General features: G+C 44.5%; 1 protein-coding gene across 9 annotated transcripts in view; it reads right to left on the bottom strand.

The window, feature by feature from the left end:
- Positions 1-15139, bottom strand: part of CRTC3 (CREB regulated transcription coactivator 3) — a 103283-nt gene that overhangs the window by 16095 nt on the left and 72049 nt on the right. For all 9 annotated transcript variants that reach the window (XR_010932506.1, XR_010932504.1, XR_010932505.1 and 6 more), the window contains exons 7-9: positions 8734-8769; positions 5743-5828; positions 3788-3837 (exon numbers count right to left, since the gene is read on the bottom strand). Coding sequence is in view for 3 of the 9 variants with exons in the window: in XM_067697477.1 (XP_067553578.1) it covers positions 3788-3837; positions 5743-5828; positions 8734-8769 (172 nt within the window). In the remaining 6 variants the exon portion in view is untranslated. The remainder of the gene's footprint in view (positions 1-3787; positions 3838-5742; positions 5829-8733; positions 8770-15139) is intronic.

The following is a 15139-nucleotide window of genomic DNA, read 5'->3' on the forward strand; positions in this document are numbered from 1 at the left end:
AACAACTTGCAACATAATACCATTCAGTAGTGCAGTAAGTCCCCTACGTACGAACGAGTTCCATCCTGAGAGCGCGTTCGTAAGTCCAATTTGTTTGTAAGTCCAACAAAGTTAGCCTAGATACCCAACTACCACGACTGGCTATATACCACTGCTTTTACGCTTGCTTCCGGACATGCTGGGCTTGAAGTAAAGACGCTGTAGGACTGTACTCTAAACAGTACTGTAAAGAGCACAAAAGCACAACCACTTGTAGAGGATGCACGCACGTGACCATGTACACCAGATACGTGAACTAACTTACGTGACTGGACATGTGAACGCACGTTCACATCTTTGAGAGTTTGCAACTTGAAGGTTCGTGTGTAGGGGACTTACTGTACAGTGACAGAACCTGATGGTATAAGGTATGGAGGGAATGACCAGCAGGCTGGAGGGGGCTTCCTGGAGGACGTCTGAACTGAGTTGGAAGGCTCGAGAATTCAGACACTCTAAACAGGGAAATCATTTCAGGTAGAGTTCCCAGCACAGGCAAAGCAGAGAGGCACGTGACTATATTGTGTGCCCTAGGAACTTAGCTGCTGCAGGAAGGTCAAGTTTAGGAGGGGTGGATATGATGGGAGATGGGCCTGGAGGAGGAGGCAGAAAGCACATGAGGCTTACACTGATGCGTTGATGACAAGAAGCCAGTGGAAGGTTGAGAGCAGGGAAAAGACATCATCATTCTTAGGACAGACTTGGGGGAGGGAGGACAGGGTGTGAGAAGCAGAGCCTGGAGGCAGAGAGGTGAGTTATGCTGCTGCTGAAAATCAGACTAGACATAATGAGGGCATGGAGGTGGAGAGACAGCGAGGGCTTCTGGAGATATTTAAGCAAGTACTCAAGAATGACTCCTGATTTTCTGCCATGGGGACCGGTGGAACCACCCCTACCAGGACAGGGAACACGGAGGCACACCAGTAGACTGGGGATAAGGGTAGGTGGTGGGGTCAGACAACGAATTCTGCTTTAGACACTGAGTTTCTGTAATACGGGAGGACCTGTCATGGGATGTCTCCTGAGGACAGCTCCATCGGAACAGTGGGGGTGGAAGCCCGGCCACAGTGGGTTGAGGAATAGACAAGCAGTGAGGGGGCCTCAAGAGTAAATACTCTTTCAGAAAGTGTGGCTGAGAATTCTGGAAATGAGAAGGAAGTAACTAAAAGGGAATGCAGGGTCACGGAAGGACTTTTTAGTGCAGAATCCTTAAGTATATTTAAACGCAGAGAGAAAACCTTGTAGAGAGGGAAAGGCTGAAAACATAGAAGAGGGAAGGATAAGCAGGAGAGAGAGGCCTCAGGAAGGGTCAGGGACATGGGTGAGGCTAACAGTCTTGAACAGAGGGACACCTGTGTCCCTAAGACTAGAAATAAAAATGGATGGCGAGGGGGGAAGTAGGGGCGGGAGGGAAGCTGAGCATTCATTCCTGATGGTCTCTCTTTTCTTAGTAAAGTAGGACTGGGATAACTGTGGAGGCTTGAAAAGAAATGGGGAAGCAGGAAAGGTGTCCGATTTGATGGATGAGGAAGAAGGATGATTTTGGTTGTAGAAAAACTGAATGTGATACTTTGTCTCTCGGATGGCTGGTTGCAGTGTTAAGGCCAAGGACTAGGAAATAAACTTGAGAACCCAGAGCTGCTTGCTATGAGGGCAGATGGGCTCTCTGATTGAGAGAAGAGAGCTCCATGGGTGCTTAGGTCGGAATGAAGGCAGAAGGAGGCGGGCGGGAAGGCTGAACAGCGTCTGGCGGCACAGAGCAAGGATGGAGAAGGTAACTGTGACAAACACGACCCAGGTCGTCAGTGACGTTCAAAGCAATTTCTCTCCAATTGAGAGGAATACAAGTTGTAACTTTCCAAATATAGTTGCGACCTGCCGGAGTCATCTCTTGGATCTGATATAAGGCAGATTATGTTCTCCCTCGTTCAAAACCCTCTGATGATTCCGACCTTACTCTGAGTCAGGCTACACCAGCCTCCATACTCTGCAGGCATGCTCCCGCCTCAGGGTCTTTGCACTCAGGGTCTTGCTGTCCCCTCTGCCCTTCCCTCCTCTTCATCCAGGTTCTGGTGACATATCATCTTATCCCAGACACCCTTCATTGCCTCTCTCCTTACTGTGCTTTTTCTTCACTGCATTTACCAACGCATGACATATATTTATTTGCTTAATTGTTTTTGCCTATTTCGCTCCACTAGAGCATTAGCTTCTTGAAAGCAGAGACTTGATCTGTTTTGTTCACTGCTGTATCCCAGTGCCTAGAATTAGGGGGTCAATCAATACCTGAATGAATAGGAATCACTGAATAGAATTCTATCTCTAACATAAGAACAAGAAAGCAACTTTCCTTATCTAAGAAACAGCTCCTTCAAGACTCTCGGGGGTGGGGACAAGGGGTTTAAAGTACCGTAGCCCCCTTCTGAAATGTAGGCCTTCGGGGCCTCCATCACTCCTTTGTCTGAGGATTGAGCCAAAATGAGCCCTTGAGAAGAATCTCAGCCCTATCTGTGGGGACATCCTACACCTCTAGGGGTGCTGGTCTTCTCTCCAGTCACATGTCCTGGCTGGCTTTTTGAATTTCTGATCATCTCGGCTCAGCGGGCTGTTAATTACATGCGTTTATATTTAACTAGCCAAAAAGAATGCCTGCACTCCAGCTACTGAGTATGGAGTGCCCTGAACTCACTGCAGTTAGATACCCAGAAAAGGCTTTACTGGGGAGAATGATAAATAGGATGGCCTGATGTAGATTTAGTTCCTCTGCAGACCCTCTGAAATGCGTGCTTGTACTCAGCTAGATCAGGCAAGGGTCCTGATTTCAAGCCACATGATCTTGGCCCCGGAAAGAGCTGCCGCTTCTGAGCGGGTTTTGGTTCCAAGCCCGCGGGGCAGCCCTGAGGGATGCTGTGGTCAACAGCCCCAGGTGGCTGCCCTGGTGCTCTCCGGACACCGCCTGTGTGTCCCAAGGGCTCGGTCCTCTCTGCGAAGACCCGCGCGAGAATCGCCCAGCGTCTGTGTCACTCAAGTGATGGCACTGATGGGCTCTGTCTTTGCGTCTTCACAGTGTCTGTCAACGTGTGGGCTTCCTTAACTGTCGTCTCCGTGTTCTTCCTTGGTCCCAATTTCCTCAAGAACATCTTAATCTTTTAGTACTACACATATTTTTGAAAACTGTCTCAAATCTTTCAGGGAGTAAAGTTGTATACTCCTAAATACGTTAATTAACTGTTCCACAGAAATTCTTTTTATATTGCAAATTTTCCTATTTATGCATCTTCCATTAATTTAAAAAAATTGTGGTAAAACATACATACATAAAATTTATCCCTTTTAAGTGTATGGTTCTGTGGCATTCAGTACATTTGTACAAACTCCCTTAGTTAACTTCTGTGTCAGCAAGTTGCCAGGGGCCCACAGCTGCCAAAGGTGCGAGGCTGGTGGGCCCCTCTCAATGCGGGCACGCTTCTGCTTCTACCCGTGGAGTTGTGTGTTTACTGAGAGTCAGCTGTGTTATTCTCTAATGTATTTATGGCGGTTTTACTTGTTATTGCAATTATGTAATATAATTACTTTAAATGATATATGAGTACCAAAAGGGAGCTGTTGTTTTGTGAAAATTCAGTTGACTTTCAACTTATGTATAACAAGTGAAATTTCTCAAGAGTTCTCTGATGAAGCAGTAAGACTTTCCTTTTGGGAAAACCTTCAGGATGCCCTCCGAGCCAAGAACTGAAAGAACATTACTTACCTGCCACCTCTGACATCACAGGATCGAGGGCGCCCTGACAGGGACTGGATCTGGGGAGAGACACAGAAAGCTGGGCTTACTCACTGTCAAGCCAAATTCAAGTTTTTAAAAAGCATCTTTGCAGGTATCCTGGGACTCTAGTCAGTGCAAATGAGAGTCAGCACATATAAACAGCATCCCCACAAGGCAGCCATTTAAGCTTTTTTTTTTTTTTCCCGGTACGCGGGCCTCTCACTGTTGTGGCCTCTCCCGTTGCAGAGCACAGGATCCGGATGCGCAGGCTCAGCGGCCATGGCTCACGGGCCCAGCCGCTCCGCGGCATGTGGGCTCTTCCCAGACCGGGGCATGAACCCGCGTCCCCTGCATCGGCAGGCAGACCCTCAACCACTGCGCCACCAGGGAAGCCCGCCATTTAAGCTTTGACTAGACTTTTCCAGGCATAACGGAGGCATAATATTAACAAATTTTCTTAATTTGATGCTTTCTTAATTTATCTTCTAGATGAATATTATTTTCTTATAAAAGGCCAATGTTTTTCATACAGAGCTTTTAAATAAACATTCATTTTCCAGTTGGCCTGAGAGGAAAAGAAGAAAAGAGAAAAATAAAACAGGATGAAGAAAGAGGAAATTAATGTCAGAAGAAAAAAAATATTTCAACTAGAATCTAAATTCCAGGATGGGGGCGATTTTCATTTTGTTTATTGCTGTATCCCTGCACCCAGGATGCCTGGCAACAGGTGCTATACATATATATATATATAAAATGAATGAACCTATTGACTCAACTCTTCACCCAGAAATGATTTATGGAGAACTGCAAATCCATAAGAACTAAGAGAGATGAGGGGAATTCCCTGGCGGTCCAGTGGTCAGGACTCGGCGCTTTCACTACCATGGTCCTGGGTTCAACCCCTGGTCAGGGAATTAAGATCCTGCAAGCCATGTGGTGTGGCAAAAAAAGAACTAAAAGAGGAGACGAACACCTCTTCCCAGAGAGAGCACATCTTCCCTGGTATTTGGGGAAGAGTGGATGCCACTGCCCCCTTTGTGGGGAAGATACAGTTGTCCTCTGATAAAAGCCTCCAAAACCACCTGGGCCTCCATAGCCAAAGACAGTGGGCTGCTTCTCCTATGTTTAAGTATGTGAATTTTAAATCTCTTTTATTCCCCAAAAGACTAAACATCAAAACATCTTGCTTTTACAAAAGACCATTCAAGCCCACCCTAGTGCTAATGATGACTTTGGTAGACTTGGCAGAAGAAACTGGAACTGACTAAAGGAAGCCTGAACAGGTGGCGATGGTCAAGCACGAGACAATACAAGCAACTGCAACAGCACATCTCAGGGCCAGGGCAGACACACTGTTTTCTTTCAAAGGCAACAGCTTCTCTATGGGAAGAAAGGCCAACTCAGGTACTGCTGGGACCTCCCTCTCTTCCACAGCAGGTGAGTTTACAGAGAGACCCATGGTGGAGACAGGGACAAGTACTCAAAGGCTCTTAGAAACCATTTAACAGAGCACTTCCTTTCTGACTTCTGGAGGACTCGGGTCAAATGGCCTTGATTAAAGAAAGTAGTATCTGGTAAACCAGCAATTCTGGACAGAAGCTGGTGACTGGAAGGCAGTGTTGGCTACAAAACAGAAAAATCTGCCTGTGACTTGTAACCAGGTTTCAGTGCTTCTTGTAATACAAATGAGATGTGAAGGACCAACAGGTTTTTCTGAATGAGTAAATTCAGAAAATTAGGAAGGCAAGAGATCGCTGTACTAATTCATCAACAATGATAATTTTTATTTGAACCATCATTCCCTAGTACATTCTTCCTGTCTCTGTCCCCAGACATCCGCTCTGCCTTTTTTCCCAATTCCTCTTGTTTTCTCCTCAGCAGAATTTGACGATGACCTCTGAAGTACAAATATTCAGTGACAACAAACATAGCTGTCCACCCACCTCCTTGGTCTCCCACAGCTGTTTTGGCAGTGGCTTGGGAATGTTTAGCAGATTCTCTTCCTTCAGTGGGCTGGGGAAAGACACAACTAAAAGGGAGAAGAAGCACATTCACTGTGTTAGAAGGAAGCCATCTCACCTTTGGCCGAACCAATTATCTTTGTAAAAATGATTGATTTAACACATATTTATTGCCTGTCTACTAGGGAAGGTGTTTTGAGCGTTACCATGGGTGTGGCATAGGTGAGTAAGACATGGATTCAGCCCTTGAGGACTTTATACTCTAGTCAGGGGAAAGGACAAAATGTGAATACCCATGTCCGGAAGGAGAAGCCGGGGGAGGCCCACAAGAGCGAAGGCTCAGTGCTGCTCAAGGGTAGACCAGGAAGAGCCCACGCTGGCCTCTGGGGCTCGGCACTGAGGCGAGCCCTTTAGGGACACAGGAAATGAACATCCCCAGAGAGGGAGGAATAAGAACAAAGGCCTAGAGAGAGAGGAAGTGGTGGACGACTACTGAGCAGAGCTGCTCTTTTCAACTGGAGTGTAGGGAAAGTAAAGGAGAAGGGTAGGAAGGTCGAGGCCAGATCAGGAAGGGCCCTCAAACTTGGCAAGGAGAGGATGGAAGAAAAGGGATGAGGAGAGACCCACAAAAATCCAGGAGAGAGGAAATGAGGAAGATAACAAAGAGAGAAGAGGAATATTACATGGAAGACATGGTGGCAGTAAAGCTACCTGGTCATAAGCTGGGAGTGGGGGATAAAGAGGAATTGAGAACCCAGAGGACTAAGGCTGGGCAGCTGAAGGGCCCTCTCCTGGCTCTTAAAGCCTGTAAAACAGCCTGGCTTTGTACCAAGGGACCAATCCAGGGCTTTCTGCCAGGTAAAACAGGAGTGCTGAGCCATAAAAAAGGGAAAACTTCTTGTTCTCAGAGAGAGACAAGAAGACAAAGGGCCAACCCTCAGGAATTAAGGGATCTGATGTTAGGAAGGGGATTCATTAGAGAGACGGGTGACGCTCAGAACTACGAGTGCTGTTAGGTTCTGGTGACCATGTAAGCTCCAGGGTGACTGTCATGACTGTCCTGTCTTAGCCCCACACAGGATGACAGACCCCAGAGAGAAGCCACTTCAAACAGACTGAAATTTCAGAGTAGATTCTGAGAATGAGGCAATGCTCTTTACAGGTGACCTACTCAGCACCATCACAACAGCAGTCATTTCTGCTCAAATATTCCAGGCTTTATCAATGATCCCAGGTGTGTCTTAATTCTGATCGTCAAACCACTCTCTTTGGAAAAGCTTATTTTGTCAACCTTCTTGTTTTCTTCCTTTTCTTGGCTTCCTTGTTAACTTGTCTAACTGTCAACGTAAACTGCTTCAGAAATGTAAGTTCCATGATGGCAGGGCCTTTATTTTGTGCACTGGTGGGCAGTGCTTAAAATAGTACCTGGTAAACACTGGCCCTACAGCCCTCTCTCAACAAACTGGAGGACAGGAATAATAGGTTTGAGAGCCTTTATAAAGCCATACAATGACTCAAGAATTAAAAAATGTTTCTGTAATGTACTGCTAGATGATAGGAAAAGTTTCAAGGGCCGAGTGAGGTAGCTTCATGACTCAAGGCTACTTCTTGTAAGAGTTTGGTCACAGGAGTATGGCTGGAGTGTATTCCAGCACCGCAAAGGGGATTGTTTCCTTAGAGTAGTTCACTGTTTTTAGTCTCTTCATATCCAAGATTGGTTGGGAATTCTTCAGAGAAGTCATTGGGGGAATGCAAACAACCTTGAAGCCATTTCTTTATCTCTGTCCTAGTGGATTAGATATTTATTGCTGTTTCAACTTTTCATGGTTTGACTCATGGCCTAAAATGGCTTGCCCAGAAACGAGTATATAAGATGATGAAAGAGAATTGTGCCTCTGGTGCAAGATGCTCCTCATTTATCATATTCCCCACGAGTCCTGACCGCTGCGATACATAAACCTAATTTAGTTGTTCACTTCTAGATTATGAAAACTAAATTCCAGATTATAAAATTTTAGGGAAAAGAAAACAGTGCCTGGTACTGAATGAATAAATGAACTGTGTCAGACCCTCATTTGTCAATGGCTTCGAGAGTCATTTAGTAGATCTCCAACATTACCTTTTTTTAAAAAAATTTATTTTATTTATTTATTTTTGGCTGCATTGGGTCTTCGTTGCTGCACGTGGGCTTTCTCCAGCTGCGGCGAGCAGGGGCTACTCTTTGTTGCGATGCATGGGCTTCTCATTGCAGTGGCCTCTCTCATCGCGCAGCACAGGCTCTAGGCACGCAGGCTTCAGTCGTTGTGGCACGTGGGCTCAGTAGTTGTGGCTTGCGGGCTCTAGAGCGCAGGCTCAGTAGTTGTGGTGCACAGGTTTAGTTGCTCCGCGGCATGTGGGATCTTCCCGGACCAGGGCTTGAACCCGTGTCCCCTGCATTGGCAGGCGGATTCCCAACTACTGCGGCACCAGGGAAGCCCTCCAACGTTACTTTAATCAGCTTTATGAAACTCATTATCTTCTGCAAGATTTGCAATTTCATTCTGCAATCAGTTTGCATTTTCCTCACATTATTTATATCTGTCAATTACTGACTCACAAAACTTTCTAAACAGGCAGAGAAAGACAGCTGAGGAAGGAAGGATATTGGAACAACTAATGGCTTAAGTGACCAATTTATTAATATTTTCACGTGATTACAACTTTTGCTTCCCTGCACAACCTTGTGACTGTGGGACTGTGGGACTCAGATGATGAGGAGCCTTGTAATCTAACCACACATTTCCTTTTTCGTGGCCTTGATCATGGCTAGCCTTAATTTTATAGAGCATCTCAGAAAATTAAACCCATCAGCAGTTGTCAGCATTTTGGGAAGTCCTGAAAACATGAGTATTAACTAGTTCAGATGTTGAAAGAAGGTTATGAATACTAAAGTCAGTATCTCACTCAGCACAGGTAGGTGAAATCAGTTCATACCTTCCCCATGTACGTCGTTCTCACCATCACAGAAACCTAGTGGGAAAGAAAAAAAAAACACTTTTATGTGGTGCTTTCACCTTTATTTATTCATGAATTAGTAAGTCTTTCTGATTCAAAATAGAATTTCGAAAATTCCAAGGCAATTTCGGTACACTGATGGTCAAATCAGTGTACATTAGCATTTATAATAAAATTAAAATAGATATGGCTAATTTAAGTCTAAAGTTGGTGCCTATCTACTTTTATTTAAAATTATCTCCATCTTAAAATTTTTTACTGCCTCTGTCCTGAAAGAAGAACAATTTACAAAGTCTGAGAACCTCTAACCAAATCACAAAGAAAAGAAGTATATAGATCGAAACTCTCTTCCAAATGCTTTATTGTGGGGGGAAGGGGAGGTAACTAAAAAAGTCTACATCACTGTTTCACACTCACCATGCGTGTCTAGAGAAACAAACTGGAAGTTCCATGCTGTGTACTGTTATTTATATTTCTTACAAAAAGAAACTTGGGACTTCCCTGGTGGTCCAGTGGTTAAGAATCCACCTTCCAATGTAGGGGACGCAGGTTTGATCCCTGGTTGGGGAACTAAGGTCCCACATGCCGTGGGGCAGCTAAGCCCGAGCGCCGCAGCTATTGTGCACGGGAGCCAGAACTAGAGACTGTGTGCTGCAAACTACAGGGCCCATGTGCTCTGAAGCCCACGTGCCACAACGAAGATCCCGCATGCCACAACTAAGACACCCCAATGCAGCCAAAAATTAAATAAATAAATATTTTTTTAAAAGAAACTTATCTGGAGTCTCAGTCAATTTAAATCGTATATATGATAGCTATTCACAAAGTTTTAAAAATTTGACTTGTAAGGAATTCTGATCCATAAAATATATTGCAGATGACAAGTAGAGTATATCCTATTGCTCTAAGCTAAAACCAAAGAATCGTGCCAAGAATGTAATACGTTAGCATTCTCTGTGGAGCAATCAAATATACCATATGAGTTTTCAGTTAAGATCAGGACAAATTTTTAAGTTTTAAGCCTTTAAATATAACTTACTTCAGGTTTAAATATGTTTCTGAATAAGCTTAACCTATAAGTTAACCTGATTAGTCTATAAAACTTAAGCCAAATGTCTAATAACCGTACACTGAACATAATTAAGTTCCTGCACTGACTGCTAGGTGTGGCCAGACGATACAGTGTAGGTGAGAAGATAGAACACGGAAGCAAATTCTATAACACAGGCAGAAGATATAAAATTTTAGTGGCACCCTGGGGCTGGACAATACTGAGAATCCCCAGAAGCACTAAAATTAAAAATTAAGAACACTCATAAAGACAGCATTTCTCTCAGGCCCACAGAACAGAATCCAAGTTAGTGATTTAAAACTCTGTTTAGTGCACATAAAGACTATTTGGGTAAGCTTGCTAAAATGCAAGTTCGTGGGCCCAAACTGCACAGATTTTGGTTCAGAAGCTGTGAGAATGGGCCCGGGAATCTACATTTTAAACAATCAGCTCAGAGGACTTTACTGCAGATGGTCTCTTAGAGAGACTTGGACTAGGCTGTAGCTTAGTCACGATCTAACACGCCTACTAAAGACAGGCAGTGTGAACAGAACACTAGGAGACAGGTGCGGAGAGACGGAAGGTGTGGCTCTACGATCAGCACATCAGAAGGAGGGGGAGAAGCTTCTGATTCCTGGTTTGGTTTCCCTGGGACCCTCATATTGGGAACTTAACCACTTAGATCACTTAAAAAGTGACAATTCTATTACAGATAAAAAACGAAGTTTGACACAGCAATCTGGTATAGTATGTTGAAGCATCTCTTTATCATTAAGGCACCAATCACTCTGGGTTTAATAAATAAGGCCAGTTTTCCATTTAAGTAGTAAGTCTGACCTGTCCCTGGAACACACTCAACTGATGGCTACCTTGTGGAACTGCCTGAGTGGGGAGCAGACACCCCACATAATATCCTCTCAGACTGGGACAGAAAGAAAGCCTCGTGGAGGAAGTGGCACCTGAGTTAGCCACGAAGGACAATGACGGGGATGATAATAACAAGAGCCACTGTGACTGTTCTCTTATTACGTGCCAGGCACTTACATGGATGATCTCAGGTCATCCCCACAGCAACCCCATGAGGCAGGGGCTATTATCACCCCCAAGATCACACGCTAGGAAGTCTGAAGCAGAACTCCGGCCTGTGTGCCTTCAGAATGTCCAACTTGCTTCACCTGGGAGTTTAGACACTCAGGAATGAGGATGAAGGGGATGCCCCAGTGTAAAGACAGGAGAAGAAGGAAGAGGGGGAGGGTACAGCAGGGGCAGAGAATGGTGTAGTCTTGCTGGAGCTCAGGATGGGAGGAAGGGGAGATGAGGCTGGACTGAAGGTGTCTGTGAGTAATCTGGCTTGATACAGGGAATAGAAGGTTTTGGTTAGAGAAGTGACATGATTATAGCTAAGCTTTAGAGAGATTGTTCTTGCAGCAGTGTAAGATGGATTGAAAGGAGAAAGCCTAAAGGCAGGGAGACCAAGTGGAAAAACCACTGCAATAGTCCAGGCAAGAAGGAAAGAAGTAGGGTATTTATTGCCAGTGAGGACAGAAAAGAGGCGGCAGACCTGAGATACCCTGCAGGGAGAAGGAACACGGCCGGGCTACTGACTGGGTGTGAGGGGTATGGGAATGAGAGTAATTTAAAGACAACTAACTCCTGGTTTAGAGTTTAGGTAACTAGAAGGATGGTGGTGGCAATAACTGATATGTCAGCATCAAGCTAAGGTATAACCAAAATATCCACGGCTGGATTTTCACTACTGGATAAAAAATATCATATGATACAACTATAAATAAAGGGATAAAAGTAAAAAGGAACGAGTTGTGACTGGATATCTAGAAACAGAGGAAACTCATATCAGTTCCACAGGGGATGGAACAGCCATGACCAAGGCTGCATCTGTGTTCCAAGAAACCTCGAAGTCTCAGAGCCACTGAGGGCTGACCCAGTGTAACGGAGACCATGTTCCCTCTCCCTACTCCCATGCCTGACGAATCTAAAATAACTCCTAGCACAGCCTTGATTTGCTGAATAGAGGCAGAGGCAGGGGGTAGATCCCTTAACCAGCGTGTGTCCTTTAAGAAGCCTCTGGCTTCAGCCTCCCCATTCTGGGCCCTCCTGTCATCCGGGTGACACTCTTGCCCCGCTTTAGATCTGGGATGCTTTTGCCATCCCCCTCTTCCTCCTATCCGTGCAGTCAAGCTTCTTTCAGGGTTACTTGCATTTTAAACGTTAAATGAAATTGAGTTATTTGTAGTGAGGTGGATGGACCTAGAGTCTGTCATACAGAGTGAAGTAAGTCAGAAAGACAAAAACAAATACCGTATGCTAACACATATATATAGAATCTAAGAAAAAAAAAAAAGGTCACGAAGAACCTAGCAGTAAGATGGGAATCAAGACACAGACCTACTAGAGAATGGACTTGAGGATACGGGGAGGGGGAAGGGTAAGCTGGGACAAAGTGAGAGAGTGGCATGGACATATATACACTACCAAACGTAAAATAGCTAGCTAGTGGGAAGCAGCCGCATAGCACAGGGAAATCAGCTCAGTGCTTTGTGACCACCTAGAGGGGTGGGATAGGGAGGGTGGGAGGGAAAGAGATGCAAGAGGGAAGAGATATGGTAACATATGTATATGTATAACTGATTCACTTTGCTATAAAGCAGAAACTAACACACCATTGTAAAGCAATTCTACTCCAATAAAGATGTTTTAAAAAAAAAAAAGTTAACTGCGCTGGTCAAAGGTGTTGCCTCTGGCAAGGTCACTGAGGTGGGAGGCAGGCCTCTTTTCCTGGGGAGGAGCTCAGGGCTATAGTTCTCAAAGCTGGTGACACTCAGCATCTACCGCTCTGGGTGCAAAGACGACAACCCTCATGCCCTCTTCTGCCCGTAGCTCTAGACTGCCCCCTGAAAGGACAGGGACCACCGCAGCCCCCTCCTCCACTCGCTGGTGAGGAGTGGAGGGGAGATAGGGACAGTCCCTAGGCTATGGGACAGGGAAACGGGGCAAGTGTCACAGAGTGCCCTCATGCTTACCCATTGGGTGTGTGTGTGTGTGTGTGTGTGTGTGTGTGTGTGTGTGTGTGTGTGTGTGCGCCTGTGAAATGATAATTAAACTGCACATGCTGCCAGGGAAATGATCAATATTTCTCTTTATAAATTCTGGATAATTAAACAAGAAGAGAGAAATTATAAAAATCTTGTTTGGATGTATAAAAGTTTATTTCTAGAATTTACATCAACTGCTTACCATGGATGCCTAATTGCCGTGCAACCCAATAACCATTATGAAAATTACTAACTACGTATCAGTCTAATGGCTTTGTTTTCTTGGGACACAAACCTCTGCTCATGAATGTATCATAGTTTATTGTTTATGTAGTTAAGCTGTGAGCAGATGCTCCCTTATCATCTGCTCATAAAAAAAAAGCAAATAAATAATGGGAACATTAACTGAGGTTACATCATTATGCTCAGGAAAGATTCCCAGGGAAAGAGCAGTTATTGCTTCTGCTATGGAGCCTAATTCTGGGCTTCAATTATATTTTCCCATCACTTTTTAAATCTTTACTTTATTTGGTTGGTCCTATAATAAGAAATACCTTTTGGAAAGCTAGCCGATATTTTTAAAGTCCAAAAGGAAAGAAAATGAAAAACTTTAATGAATGACAGGGGGAAAAGTACATGAAACTATTTAAAACAGCTTCTACCAACAAATATAATTCTCCAGAAATAATTCCTATCCCTGGAGACTTGAATAATATTTTAAACACACTGGCTTTCCCATGTAAACACATCCATATTTGGATGTGTTTCTGAGTTCTGCTATACTTGCAAGGCAACTTTGCAGAAGGAGGCACACAGTTCAGACATCCAAGCTGGAGGTCGGCCCACCTTCCACGGTTGAGAGATATTGGGGCCCAACGGTTTCTAACTGCTGATGTGAAAAGGAGTGACCCAGGAATTCTGCTCCAGGATTTCTTTCTTTCTGCTTTTTGTATTGCTCTGTCTACTAGGATCAACACTGACATTCTTCTGCTTTTCTTATTCATCCTCACTCACACCTTCTGACATTTCTCACCTCTTCCCTCAGAGGCTACATCACTCTTGGCATAAATATTTCACTCAATTAATCACTTTCTTTATAGTTTTGTGTTTTTTTTTTTCTCTCTCTGCATGCAGGCCTCAAGATCTTGTTACCTTGTTCTCTGTAGGCCTTTGGCCCTTTCTAGAGAAGCGGAAACTTTAAACAGAGCGTGACACGAATGAAGGAATGTCAGAAGCAGAAATGCAGCTCTTTTTGGGGAGTTCCAGGTTAAAGACTATCAGTCTGGTTCCCTCCCAATCCGGGGAGACTAAGCGCTTGCTGCACCTTGTTTAGGCTTATACATGCCTATAGTCTACCTATAACCCTACCTATCTGGAAGCTAAACTACTCCATCTTCCCATATATCCTACCTCTCTAAGTGGTAAGCAGTGGACCCATATCCAATTCCAACATAACTGCCAGCTTTACTCTCATATCCCCATTTGTGGAAACAGCTAGACGGTCCTAACCAATTCTATAAGAGCTCATACTTGACAAACTGTTCGAGTAAATGTAGCATCTCTGAATTTCACCAAGGGAACAAATGCAGCATTATTACAACAATATAGGGATTATTAAATCCTATCCCTACTATATGCAAGGACTTAAGACCTGGAATATTCTCCTCAGAAGGAAAAGAGACTATTTAGGGTTTAAACTACCTAAAAAGTAAAGAAAACTAGAAAAGCTAGCATTATCTTGGCCAAAGATTTATTTAATCCCATTTCAAGACCAAACACACAGCCCTATTTATGGACAAGAGTTAGTGTGCATAAGGAATGGATAGTTCAGGACCATTGTTCCTACTAGATTATAAACTCCAGAAAGGCAGGCTTGGTCTTTGTCTTAGTGAACCAGACTTGGTTCACATGCAGGTTAGATTCAGCAACTAGAGTATGCTCTGTACACATAAGCCACTGAGTAATTTCTCCACACTCTCCCTCACTGAGGACTCCTCTGTGCCAGGCACTGTGCGGAAGGTAAGACCATAAGACGCTGACTGTAAGAAACCTCCAGGGAGCAGAAGGAGAGAAGCACATTCACGAGAAAGGCAGTCAAGTGACACAGGTGCCGAGATGGCCATCTATAGGTAGGAGCTTTGGGATGTTAGAAGGACATGGGGAGCTCTGGGCTGGCAAAGGGAGGAAGGTCAAGGATGGCTCCACAGACGTGGGGACAAAGCTGAGGGCCCTGGTCAGGTGAGCCAGGAGTAAGTTAAGAGAGGAAGAGATGGGAAGAGGA

Source organism: Pseudorca crassidens, chromosome 1, assembly GCF_039906515.1.
Source record: "Pseudorca crassidens isolate mPseCra1 chromosome 1, mPseCra1.hap1, whole genome shotgun sequence".
Classification (NCBI taxonomy): domain Eukaryota; kingdom Metazoa; phylum Chordata; class Mammalia; order Artiodactyla; family Delphinidae; genus Pseudorca; species Pseudorca crassidens.